Raw genomic sequence first — 13606 nt, forward strand, 5'->3', positions numbered from 1 at the left:
GGTTGCTGCCGGGCGTGCCTTACTCCCGCCGGCCCCTAACCTCCTCGTTCCCTACCAGCGCAACAAACGTTATATTCCCAACTTCTCGAGGGAGGAGGGAACCCCCAAGTACCGGTCAAACCGCCTCAGCAACCCATTACCCCCGCCGTATCCACCAGACAGACCTCCAACCAAAGTCCCGTTCCCCTACCTAGCCGAGGCTCTCTGAAGAGCCGGAGCGCCAAAGCACAGCCTCTTCTCAAGGCGGCCGCGGCAGCTTCCGCTGATTAGCGGCGAGTTGGCCAATGGGTGTGGGGCGGTGGGCGGAGAAGCCAATGGCGCGGCGGGAGGGGGCGTGTCCCAGGTGCCCCTGGCGCCGGCGCTGGTAATCCCCGTGCGGTCAGTGGCGTTTCCGCTCGGGCAGCGGCTGAGTGAGCTGCCGCCGCCGCCGCCGTCGCCGCCGCCGGGGGAGGGGCGGCCGCCGCCCGCTTGCGCTGAGAGACTCACGCAGCCCCAATCCCGCCAGTCCGCCAACAGTGTAGTGCCGGCCCCCCTTCCTCGCCTGGCCCTTCCCCCACCCCGCCTTTGCTCGCTCCGCCTTTCTGCCCCCACCCCCACCTCACGGGCACGGGCTATTCCCGGCCAGGAAACGCCGTGGCGCCGCGTTGGGCCTAACTCGAGTCCTGCTGCCTCCCGGGAGCGCCGTGCGCTGCAGCCCGGGCCCAGGCCCCGGCAGCAACTGGGACAAGGTAAGGGTCCGACAGAAAAGAGGGACCTACCCTCACGACCTGGCCCCGAGGGAGGGAAGGGTCACCTCCTCCGTACGCCCGCGCTCGCTCTCGGGATATGGGCCTGGCCCTTCCCAGGCTCTTAGCAGGAGGATGCTGCCCCTTCTCATCTCCCTCGACACGCCTTATACACCGTTGCATCCCTCTTTCCCAGGGAGAGAGGCCCCCTTAGTAATCTAGTCGACCCCACTACCCTTTCCATGTTTTTCCTGGATCAGGACGCTTCCCCTCCCCCAACATCTCTTCACCCCTTTTCCTGGGAACTGCCTACTCCACGCTTACCTTTGATTTCAGGATAAGCCTCTCGCTGTTTTGTTAAAATACACAGGCATACTTTTTTTTCTTCCCCAAATCCCCAGCCCCCACCCCAATTTGCGCGGCCTGGTGACACACTGATCTTTCAGGGGGCCTTTATATCCCGTTCATAATGTTTCTGGATGCCTTCCCTCTCGTTCTTGGGTCCCCCATCTCAGGTGATTGCTTCCTTTCCCACACTAAAGACATTACCTCTGCCACCCCCACTTCACATTCTTGGGTTCTCCGTGGCGTCTGCCCCAGTATCCCTGAAATAGTCCTGTTGAATTTGTAGGGTTCGGGCTTGGAGTTGAGCCAGATTGTGTCGTTCTCCCAGCCTTGGGCGTGGAGAGCAATCACTTGAGAATGTCTTTAAAGGCAGAAAAATTTACCCTTTATGAATTCCCATTCCCTTTGCGTGGAAGCTAGGGATGCGAAGTGAATGGCGGTGAAAAGTCCTGGTTTTTAAGTAGGTGAATCGCGTGAGAGAGAAAGTTTAACTGTTGGGAAAGCCCCCTCTATGCTAATTTATTCAGTAGTGCTCTTTTGCTTGTCTCATTTCTTAGGAATAACTGATCTTTCGTTTGGATACTGATGCTGCAGCCAGCTCTGCTGGTCTGGGTCAGGGGTGCATATATGACCTGCATTTTCTGCTTTCTCATGTTACTTGTGCAATGTGTTCACCACCAGTAACTCATTTCGTGCCCAGATCTCTGGGTTCCATTGGGCTTTGTCTATACTTTAGTTCATTTCTCCCGTTTTCCCTGTGCCCATAGTACAGAAAGAATCCTCAGGTTCTGTGGTAATTTATTCCATTACTTGACTAAACAAGTTGCTTTTAAATGACTTATTTGTAAGCAAGGTCATACGTTTTTTGTTGGGCAGATGTTACATAGCTATACTCTTTGAGTTCAGCATTGTGAGCTTTTTCGGGAGAATGTGTACCCCGTATTTTCAAATTTTCTTGGTGGTTGATTTTATATCATTAATGCTTTTAGGTCTTTCAGAAAAGAGTTAAACGATGTAATTTTAGATGTGTGGAATCTGAGCTAGGACTAAAGTAGAGAATATTCATATAATCAGAGGTTTGGGGGCCTCTTGGAGGACACAGGAAAATTTTTTTTTTACTGGATTTCTTCCATTTTTCTCAGGAGGATCATTCGTTTTCTTCTATAGCCAAAAATTCTGCCTGTTATAGGATTAGAGTCTTTGGGTTTACTCAGACTGTCGTTAAGATACAAAAATGAATTACGTCTTTTGGTAGGGCATGACACAAGGCCCTGTCTCTGGTTGCAGATTTAAATTTGACTGTAAAAAGAGAGCTTGAAAAATTGGCCTTTTAAAGACTAAAGCTTAATCTTCACTCCTAAATTGCTGGCTTAATTAAAATGGGTATTTGGAATTTGGTAAATATTGATTTTTCTAATAAAAGGCCCTTAGTTTAAAACTAAAAGGGTGACCTTAGGATTGTTTCTTTCTAAAGCGTAATTCCAGCTCTTCTGGCATGGAGTATTGGTCCAAAAAAAAAAAAGTGTGTAAGAAGTGGGGGTGGGGTAAGGAGAAGGTTGTTCCTTTGGGTTGGATCACAGGGGTGAGTATACAAGGCAGCAGCAGCTGCTGGCTCTGGAGCTCTGGTTGCTACGTGAGAAGCTTGAGTAGTGCTGGCTGCTGTCTCCAGGGAAGGACAGCAGTGCAGCGTCCATTAATGCTGTTGGCTGCAGGGAGCTGCACTTAGGCAATGGCTGCTTCAGTACTAAGAAGAAACCTTGCTTTCCTGGGAATTTTCACTGCTGAGATGGTTTGCATTTTATTGGTGAGAGATGAGAATTCATAACCTTCTACCCATTTATGGATATCAGCATCTGGAAACTGGATCATAGTAAAGACTTTTTAAATTTTTTGCTTGATTTTGTTTAGGGGGCAGACTTTTGGTTTTTATCTTTAGACTTGTGCTTAAATAGAACTGAAAGTTCCATTAGAGTTTTAATTTTTCAATCTATTTAAAACCAAAGTAATAATTTAAGGATCTTCCTACAGACCAAACAGGAAAAATACCAGGGTTTTTTTCTGTTATTGACATGTTTTTCTCCAACACTTTAATCATTGCTTCAGTTTTAATATTTTGTTATGTGTCTCCTGCCTTTCCGTTTTTAGGCCATATTTACTGTATGGAATAGATGTTTTGCAAAACACTTTACTAAATTTGGGATCTTAAACTCTAAATAGAAGTGCCCTTTTCAGAATGACTTGTAAATATAAATCTCAGAAGTATTAATTTCCATATCGCTGATAGACTTCTCCAGATTATATTATTTCTTTGGAGTTTGATTTATAAAATGGAGTGTGTGTGTGTGTGTGTGTGTGTGTGTGTTAATGTACATATATTGGATGTAGTCCTCCAGGACCACAAGGATATGTGTTTGACAATCCATCTGCACAAAGGCCAGACTAGAAGGAATATTCAGAAATCGGATAGTATACACATGCTTGAGAAGATGGCCTCTTAGCCCCTTTTGTGGCCTCTCCTCCCCCACTGCTTCTGTACATTAGGAAGATATCTGATTAAGCAGAACAGTTTGTTGAGTATGGAAGTACTTGAAGGAGAGTCACCATCCAAATGTACCACCAATTTTATGCAGTACTTGACTGATGTGTTGTCCCCCACCCAAGACTCTTAATATCCTATATTTTTTCTCTCAGAATTTGATATGTTTGGCTTTTGTGTAAATGTACTTAAATCCCACAGTCATTTATAATGTATAGCATAACTGTGGCATTTGTGGCAGGGAACCAAAAAGAATGGAAATGAGTTTTGTCATTCACGAATGTGGTTTGCATTGTCTCTCAATGATACACAGTGACTAATGAAACCAAACATGGATAATATTTTTAGGTGCTTCTAATTCTTATTACTGTCATGTATAAAAGATGCCATATCATGTAAATATGGTTTCACTCATAGTAGCTGTTTAATATTTTAGATACAAATGTTTTCTTGTTTATTACATGTTAAAATTACCTTATAAAATAATTGCTTTTTCATTTGTATTTTCTGTTGTTTAGAACCCATTGTGATCTTGATGTAATCATTTGCTGAAAGATCATAGAGGCCTTTTGCACAGGATTTATTTAACCAGTATGCTCGAAAATTTTTGTATCTTCTGATAGTTTTGTGTCCAGGAACTTAACATACTTTCTGAAGGTACTCTGGCCTTTCTAGGGGGGAGAGGCTATTTAATTTTGCCTTTGGACAGGGAAATAATATGTAGACAACAACAACTTTTACTTTGTCCTCTTTGTCTCAAAATAATTTATGAAACATTAGACCACAGTTAAGGACAGTCAATGATTATTGGGTACATCTCTTCAATGAGAAAGTGGATCATGAATAGAATAAAGCTTTCTTGTAACTTCTGGCTCCACTCTGGTGATTTGTCAGTTTAACTTGAAACTAAAAGGCCTAGCAGTGAAATTTAGTTTATAAAATTTTTTTTCAGGTATTAGAAACTAAAACTTTTTGATAGGGATATTTTAAGACAAAAATTATTTTGTAAAATGTGTGAGGTAATGTATATTTTAGTATAACTGGTGGTTATTTGTAATTTGATTTAAAACATCCTTTCAGAGGCACTCAAAAAAAATACATACAATGTACTAATGATAGACAGTGATTGGTACCATTCCTTACAGGCAAAAATTCCAAAGTATGTGGTGAAATCGTATTTTTAACCTTTCACTTGATGCTGTGATTGATTTCCCTTGTAAAAATTCAGGGAAGTTCATGAAAGTTGAGAAAATGCTTTTTTTTTTTTTTTTTTTTTTTTTTGACTTATCAATACATACTTTGTTAAGTTAGAGTCTTATGAAAAGTATCCTGTTGTATATTCAAGTCTAAATTGAGTAAAAGGTACCCAGTAACTTGGAGGTGGAAGGTTATTAGAAAACATCACTTTAGAGAATTCTTGTTCTGACGAAATATATCCAAACTCTTTTAACATTTTAGGAAGGGAATTTGAAATATTCCCTTCATAAAGGGAATATTCCTTTGAAATAAAGGAATGATGAAGCTAAATATCAGTCTACTTAAATGAGCCCTCACTGAGCAAGGAATTTGTAATCCCATCCTGCCTCACTCAGTTTTTCCATCATATTGATTTTGTTTGCTTAATACCTCAGGGAGAGGTGTAAGGGTCACATTAACTATCTTTGATATAAAGACGGGAAAGGAATTTTCTGTTTATTGGAATAATGTCTTGGTAGTTTTAAAACACTAAGATTATTGGCCTGTTTTGCCTCATGTATTCAACTGATGGTTGGGTCTGGCTGCTTTCTCTTTTATACTCTTCTGTCTTCGCAGTATGAAAATTCTCAGAGTTTTTGATGGCAAATTGTAGTAGTAAGAATCATTTCCTTAGCCATGTTAATTATGTATATACCCAGAGCTGGGAACATTCTTTGACCTATGTTGTGAATCACAAAAAAGCAGGGGATATAGGAAGTTGAACAGAATTTTTTTTCTGTCTGGAAAATCAAGTTTTTGATGTGCTACCTACCTATTTCAGGGAAAATACCGAATTCCTTGCTGCTCTGTTTGAAAAATAGATGGAAGCATGGGAGGAGTCTGAGGCCTCTGCAGCAGGATTTGGTCTAAGTAGAAAGGAAGATTTTTGTTTCAAATCGCCAGCTGCTTATGTCAGACTGACTCCCTTGTTATGCTTCTAGTTGGCCTGTCAATATGGCCAAACAGCTAGATAAGTATGGGGCAGGACAAAGGGCTCTTTGCACAGCAGGGAGGCAATGTAGGTGGGGGAGGGGCAGGAGGTAGGGAAGACAGGAGAAGGAGGTTCTTTTCCCTGGGAGATTATTCATTTTGGCATACAATTAAAGAAATCACTTGTACTTCCCACTGAAGCATTGAATTTGTGCCAGCCATATACTGTGAACCTGAAATTTTGTATATCCCCGAATATCTAGTAGGGAACCATCCCTTCCTCCAAGGAAAAAATAAAAAATTAAAGCTTTGTACAGGCGAAAAGAAAATAAATTCCTTGATCTCCACCCTCCTAAAATACAAGTTACCTCCTGAGTAGACCAGTTCTAGAGCATCTAGAGCAGAATTCTTCTTAAAAAATGGAAAACGGAGCCCTGACTGGTGTGGCTTTGTGGGTTGGGCCTTGTACCTCATACCAAAAGGTCCTAGGTTCTATTCCCTGTCCCAGGCACCTGCCTGGGTTGGGGGGCCTTTCTCTCTCTCTCCTCCCCCCTCTCTAAAAAATAAAATTTAAAAAAAGAGAAAGAATGGAAAGGAATATTCTATCTGAATAAAACTAATATTCCAAAATACACATTGTCTTTATTTGTGTTGGGATTAGATAGCAATAGATTAAATAATTTGTTTCCCTTGTGAAAGTTGCATATTGTTAGAGCCAATTTTATAACAGGAGAGCACCCTCCAGCATTTATGTGTTGGCTTGCCATCACCTAAAATACTGACTGAAGAAAGGCAACTTCTGGATAACCTGATTTTCCCCAGAGATTTCTCCCTCCCCCGGCCTTTTTAGTGTTGGCACAACCTTGTTTGATACATTTGTGCTCTACTTCCAACTAAAAGTGAGGTGATTGAATCCATATTACTAGCTTTACTATGAATCATAGAGTTGAGGAGATCTGTGGGTTTATTTGGCACTTTAAGCAAAATTACAATATTTGAAAGTTTGGTCCCCTATGGAAGTTTTCGTTAATATGTTAAAAGGACCAGCGTCCTGAACGGTATTTTCAGTTAGTTTTAAAATAAATGTCAATCAATACATGTGTGCTAGGCTTTTTTAAACCAAAATATTAGAGAATTACATTCATAGACAAGTTAGATAGCAATTATTTAGATTGCAAAAGGATTCCTCCTTTATAAAGGAATGCACGAGTTATGCTGAGTTGCTGTTAAATGCTTAATATGTTTTAAGAGAATTTGAATTTTAGAAATAACTGGTCAGAACTCAGTTTTCCAAAAGTACATCTGTTGCTCAGATTGAAATGCCACCTGTATTACAATGTTATTAAACTAGTTTTAAAGTTTTCCCTTCTATCTAGACTGCAAGAGACAGTAAGGAAATGGGAATGCTAATTTTTGCTTATGGATCCAGAGCAAAAAAGAGGTGTTTTGTTTTAACTTAATAGAATAACTAAAAAACTGCCTTTAATGCACATTGTAATATTAATCAAGCCTGACCAAATTTTGTGTCATTTCTCTCTGTAAAAGAAAGATACACGTGTTAGCCTACTTAATGTTATGTTTCTGTGTGTACTGGTCTTGGCAGTAACAATATAATATTTTGTCTGAAAAGGGAAATTTGACTTAATTATCATTGACATTAGTTAGAACTTTTTAAAATAGCGATAATGTTAACATGAAATTTAGTAGGCTCTATTTTCTATTACTATAGAAATTTAGGATAGTCCTTTCTTTATAATCCATTCATATGGATTATTGCCACAGATTTGTGGGACTAAAATAGAAACCATCTAATTCAAACCCTGGCCTCCATTCCACACAGTTTTTTCTCCATGTACTAAGACCCACATTGCTAGCTCTAAGGAAAACATCGTCTTTGTGCACACATACACCCCACTTCCCAATTAGAAATTTCTTCATTGTCGCTTCTACTGCTTCTAATACCTGAATCTTGCCAGAGGCCCTAAAAAGTTCCTGGCAAAAATCAGGTGGGGAGTAGGGGACACATTTTCATTCCAAAGGTATTGATAACTGCTTTGGCTCCCCCATAGCGAATCTCATTTCTAATAAAACCCTGCCAGCAGTAGCAGTAGACTAGAATGAAGGTGAAATGCAGCACTGCACCTCATCTTGCATTTGCAGCTGCTCCACCTTTTTTCCTGCTATTATTATCCCACAATGCCTCTCCCCAGCAAAAAAGAAACTAGGACAAGAGAGGAAAATTGGATAGGCTAATATGATTTTTACTGTGGTTATGGGTTTGTTTATATGTACGGTACTTAAACACAAAGCTCATTTGTCCTAGTCTTACAAGTAGTGAAAGATTTTATTACTCCACTATATTCCACTTTCTTAATACTGTTTTTAAGCATACTTAATTTTCATTGGCTGTTCACACAATCATTATTACTGCCAGATGCCACTGTCTTATTAGCTTGAAGAAAGGGAGACTCTTCTATACATATTATTTACAATTTGTATTGGGAATTACTGATATGTGTAACTCAGATTTATGACTAAAATAAGGTTAAAAAATTAAACCTTTATACTTATCCCTTTACCTTAGTGGAGGTGAAATTGTTAGAATATAAATTTTTCATTCTTCACAGAGTTCTTCAGGCTACATAATTAATGTTCTTCAATTCAAGCCTTCTTTTCCCACACCACCACCACCACCCCCAAAAAAGACATTTTACTTTTATCATTTTTATTGTCTTCTGCTGCTGAGATTTTCTCCTCCCCACTCCTAAAATGTGAATACATAAATAAAGTCCAAGAATCTAATGAGGTGTGTGTGTTGCTGAATATAGTAAGAAGATTATTTCGTAATTCTTAGAAATTGTGGTCTGGTTAGGTTGTTTCAGTATTATGATAGCATATTTAATAATGTGGACATGTTATTAATATATGTCTAGATGGATCTCATCGTTTCATATGTGTACTCATTGTTTGTCATTTTATGTGAGGTTGTTTCTCCCTACCAACCCCCGCCCGGTCTCCATGGTTTTGTATTCCTGTCCTGTTACGATCTTTGGCCTGTGTTGAAAATTTCTATTTCCTCCCACCAACCTCTGTGCATGCCACAACACATACAATCTGTACTCTCACAGCTCTGCGAAGGAGGATGGTCTGCAGTTAATAATCAACTGTTTGGGCATTCTTGGGATCCAAGGACAGTTTTATTTATGAGGAAGAACCTGGAAGGACCTGTTGGCAGTTAGACTGCCTCTGCATTCATGTTACCTTTTCCTTTGTTAACATAAGCTGTAGAGTTAACTTGTTTTATAAGAGAAACCAGGAGAAATGGAAGGGCCACAGTTAGATATGGTTACTTAAAAAATAAATGTTATTATGATAACATTTGGGGTAGAATCTTAGGGCACATTTTTTTTTTTTTACTTTTAGTTCTAAAGACAGAAGAGTTTAAACTCCTAAAATAAAACAAAGGATTGTTGAGGCAGTATATTTGATTGCATTCTCAGTGTAGCATTAGATTATGACATAAGTGCATAAGTTTTTATTTTCTCAGTCTCTGTAGTGCAAACTACTATCACTATGCAAGTTAAGTGTCTTTATGCCCACAGCCTGAAAAATATTAGGTGGAATAACTTCTAAAAAAAAACAAAAAAAAACAGATCTGAGGAAAATGTGGAAGCTAGTCCAAATCTTTGAGGTTCCCTTTAAATTTTTTTTTGTTATTACTATACAAATTTAGTTTTATTTATGGGGATTAGAACTTTAAGTCATAGATTAGTAAAAGAACAAAATGAGGGTAGATAGACATGGGGTCAATACACATTTTAGGATGAGGCTAAAATTGTATTTAGTAAATTGTAAAATTGCTTATAGATCCAGAGCAAAGAAGAGGTGTTTTGTTTTAACTTAATAGAGTTAAATTGTTACAAATTTAGGCTATTTTTATTTTAAAAGTTTACCAGTATTTTTAAATCTATGAAGTGGCATAAAATATTCACAGATTAAATAGGTAGTTACCTTATTGGTGGCACATTAAAATTTATTAGAAATTTAAAAAAATGAAAAATTATGTTGACATAATATATAGAGCTCGGAAGGTACTGTAGCTAACCCACTTATACCCACTAGGTAATACTGCCAGCTCCAAGGCTCATTGGAACTTAGGCTGGTTGACTGACTCAGGTTGTTTTTACCTCACTCTTCCTTAACCTCTAGGCTGTTAAGATTTTAAGTGTTGCTAGGAATAAATTATTCGTTCATAAATTGAGTAGGAATCTGACTGGGCCATATGGGAAGACATGTAATTTTAGACAAGCAAAGTTCTGGGTAAGTGTAACTTTCCTCTTATAGTTAGTTTATCATAAAAAGGAATTGGCTGGAAGTTTGCAGAGTAACTGAACAAGGAGAAAAGTAGACATATCCCTCTATGAAACAACTATGTGCTAGGCAAGAGAGATGAAAAGTTTTTTTATGTAGAATATCTTAGTTTTTCTGAAAACTTAGTAATTGGAATGCATTTCTATGGAAAATAGTTACTCAAAGGATTGAGTTGAGAATTTTTTGTGAAAATCATTTTATAATTTAATGTTTTACGGATAGAGTGACCATACGTCTTGGTTTCCTGGGATAGTCCTTGTTTATACCTACTGCATAGTTAGTAATAGCACTTCTTTCTCAAAAATGTCCCTGTTTGGACCATAAATTATATGGTCACCTAAGTATAGAGGATCCTGGAACTTTCTGTCACTACATAGCAACCCGTGTATTTGTCTTTCATAGAGTTCTTCTGATTCTCTGCTATGATTTATCTGTTGGCCTCTCTGAAACCCTCCCCCCACCCCCATTTCACATTGAGTGGCTTTTAGAATGCCTTTTTTTTAAGTTGGTGAGGAACGGGATAGAGATATATTTGATTAATCTTTCTATTATGAAAAAGTCCAAATACAACAAAATAAAGGGAATAGAAAAAGGGACGCCCTTTGGATTTTATTTAAACCGTTCCATTTGATCAAGATAAGGTCCATACATTGCTCTTGGTTGATAAATTTAAATCTTTCTAATTTATAGCCTCTCTCTCTCTCTCTCTCTCTCTCTCTCTCTCTCTCTCTCTCTTTTCCCCTCTTCCCCCTCTCCCCCCCTGCCGTCACCCCCCCCTCCCATTTTAAAGGAATTTATCATTGTATAAAGTTTCTATTCTTTGGGTGTTGGAGGTTGCACCTATGTGGTATCATTTAACATATTCTATTGGATGACTGACACACACATTCCCATTATTTCATGTAAATAGTGACTGGAACAATTGCAAGTATACTTTTATAAAAAGTCCTGTGTACTTCCATGGAGTGTTACCTAATATCTACTTATCTGTATGATGTTAAGCAGCAGCTGCTTTTTATTGCCTAGATCAGCCATTTTAAACTTTACACTCTTAAAAATTGAAGACCCCAAAGACCTTTGTGGGGTTATATCGAGATTTACCAGATCAGATATTAAAACTTAGAAAATTTTTAAATTAGCAATTAATTTAAAAATAACAAGCTTAATAGAAGGCAGCTGCTTTCTCACAGCTGCTTTTGCATTTAATTTGTGTTTGTTTTGGTTGAAGAGTATGAAGAAAATCTGTCCTCACACAGATAAGTAGTTGAAAAGGGAAAGATCTCACATACTCCCTGAAAGAAACTCGGAAACTTACTATTTGGTTACACTAAGATACAGTTTGAATACAAAAGACAAGATTGGTACCTGTTTTTCCTCCCCTTACCAATTTTCTAAATAATAGGTATGTAACCTGACGATATCCAAAGGTGATTAATGAAGTGTTGTTATTGTATACTTGTGGTTTTAAAAATATTAATGTGTTTCAATTTCTTGCAGTTATTTTTGACATTCAAAGCATCCCACTTTGGGCTCTTTGCTCCTAAGATGTTTTTACTCGTGCTCAGTCGCTTCCTGGCTTGTTTGTTTTTTTTTTTATTGGTTCCTTGCTTTCTCATATGACAAGATGTTTCAGGATCATTCTTTTTTACATTCCCTGCCTCAAATCCAGAATTACTCATATTTTCAAAACTGGTTTCTTTTAGTGGGAAATGGTACTTAACAGACCATAGTCTGCGTGCTAAGAGTGTTCTTGCTCTTGGGTTGGTCCTTGTTTCTAGACCTTTTCAATGGACAGAACTAAAAAGTGGTTTCTTTTCTGTCCTTTTCTTCTTGTTTTAAATATCAGTTGTTTATGTTTGATAACTTTTATTTTGAATTCAGTACTACACAATATTTTAGTAAACCTAATCTCTTCCCCACACCCTAAATTCCATTTTTTGCTAAAACCAATGTAATTACTCTTTGCTTTGTCCCACAATGCATACACAACAGTTTTAGAATCTCAGAACAATATGATTACTGGAAAGTGAGCTGCTTGTTTGTTTTTGCCCTTAGGATATGTTCCTCTAAAAATGGGTGATCAAATTACAGTGTTTTAAAATCACTTGGAATAGTTCTCTGTGTGGTTACATCACCAACTTGATACAAAGGTTAATTTTTTTCATTTCACTTTCAGATTTTCAGGTATTGCTTTTTGTTTTATAATTACATAAAATATGATTACTTAGTAAAATTTACATCTGTGTATAGTCCGAGAAATCTAGCTTCTAGTGTTTTCTACCCTGTTCTCTTTCTGTCCTTATATGTGTAACTTGACAGATTATTCATAATTTTTTAAGTGATTTTTTTGTGTGTGGTGGTACTTCTTTATAACAGAAAAAGCATTTAAGTTAGTTACTTATTGAAAGTATCTGCTTCTAGATTTTTCAATAATTAATAAGTATTTTTAGGCCATGAAAGAGAAATGTGGACTTTTCTGTTTCACTAGTGACCACATTTTTTGTCTTAATATAAACAGTTAAAATAATAAACTTTCTTTGTCAAATAAAAATTATCTCCAAATGCTCAATGACTTTCCATTTGTCTCCAGTGATTTCGGATACTTAAATCCAACTAACACCTGGGACACTGGTTCCATAAGTTTTAAATTAAATCTTAAACTTGTTGAATACTAAATCTATTTTATTGTATTATAATAGCCTAAAGGAGTTGGAATGTCATAGTTAAGCAATATATGTCATCCTAATATGATATGTTTGTATTATAGGCCAAAAAGTATTAAATAAGCTATGTCCAGTGGTAAAGCAATAATGATTGAAAGTGCAAGGGTTTTGAAATTGAATAGACTTGGGTTCAGATTCTAGTTTGCAGGGTTTTTGTTCTGGCCTTGGATAAGTTTCTTAACTTGGTGAATTTAATTCTTTGGCTAAATAGGAATAATGTCTTCCTCATAAAGGTGATGTGAGCATTACATGCAAACTGGCTGATACAAAATAAGCATCCAGTAAATGTTAGCTTTTATTTGGAAGTTATTGTTATGAACATTTAATCAATTCTTTAAACTCTATCTGCAGCTTACTTAGGGTAAGTAATGTTTATTATATGCTGTAAATATAACACTTATTTTCAGGACTCCATTAGTATATGAAAAGAACCAACTGTTAACAAAGGAATAATCAAGGCCTAACTAAAATTTGTTTGAGGCTTGTGGTTTTACAATGTACCGGTGCTTACTATATAAATATAATCACATTTAAAAACTTAATAGGTAAGGGAGCTTTAAGCCATTTTCTTTTCAGCTAGCCAAGGTCCTTTTCAGATATTATCAGAAATTGTTTTATTTGAAGTGGCTTTAGGGCACTGTGTATGTTGACCAAAGTTAAAGAAATTTTTAAACTCTAGAATTTTAAGATACATCTGCCTTTTAAGTGCCTTCAGATAAAGCTATGTAACACCAGATTGC

At 37.8% G+C, this 13606-nt stretch overlaps 2 protein-coding genes across 20 annotated transcripts in view; one reads left to right on the forward strand and one right to left on the reverse strand.

Moving 5' to 3' along the window:
• Positions 1-2764, reverse strand: part of LOC123479374 (uncharacterized) — a 12897-nt gene extending 10133 nt beyond the window's left edge. Inside the window, exons 1-2 of the mRNA XM_053929257.2 lie at positions 2704-2764; positions 191-767 (exon numbers count right to left, since the gene is read on the reverse strand). Coding sequence (XP_053785232.1) covers positions 191-767; positions 2704-2764 — 638 coding nt within the window. The remainder of the gene's footprint in view (positions 1-190; positions 768-2703) is intronic.
• The window catches only part of SETD5 (SET domain containing 5), a 72787-nt gene continuing 59647 nt past the window's right edge, over positions 467-13606 (forward strand). For 4 of the 19 annotated variants that reach the window (XM_045192254.3, XM_024556453.4, XM_045192260.3 and 1 more), the window contains exon 1: positions 567-728. The gene's annotated coding sequence lies outside the window, so the exon portion shown is untranslated. Of the gene's footprint in view, positions 729-13606 lie in introns of all 19 variants that reach the window. The other 15 variants (XM_071222285.1, XM_071222284.1, XM_024556470.4 and 12 more) reach the window with 8 other exon arrangements.

The sequence above is a fragment of the Desmodus rotundus genome, chromosome 8, assembly GCF_022682495.2.
Source record: "Desmodus rotundus isolate HL8 chromosome 8, HLdesRot8A.1, whole genome shotgun sequence".
Classification (NCBI taxonomy): Eukaryota; Metazoa; Chordata; class Mammalia; order Chiroptera; family Phyllostomidae; genus Desmodus; species Desmodus rotundus.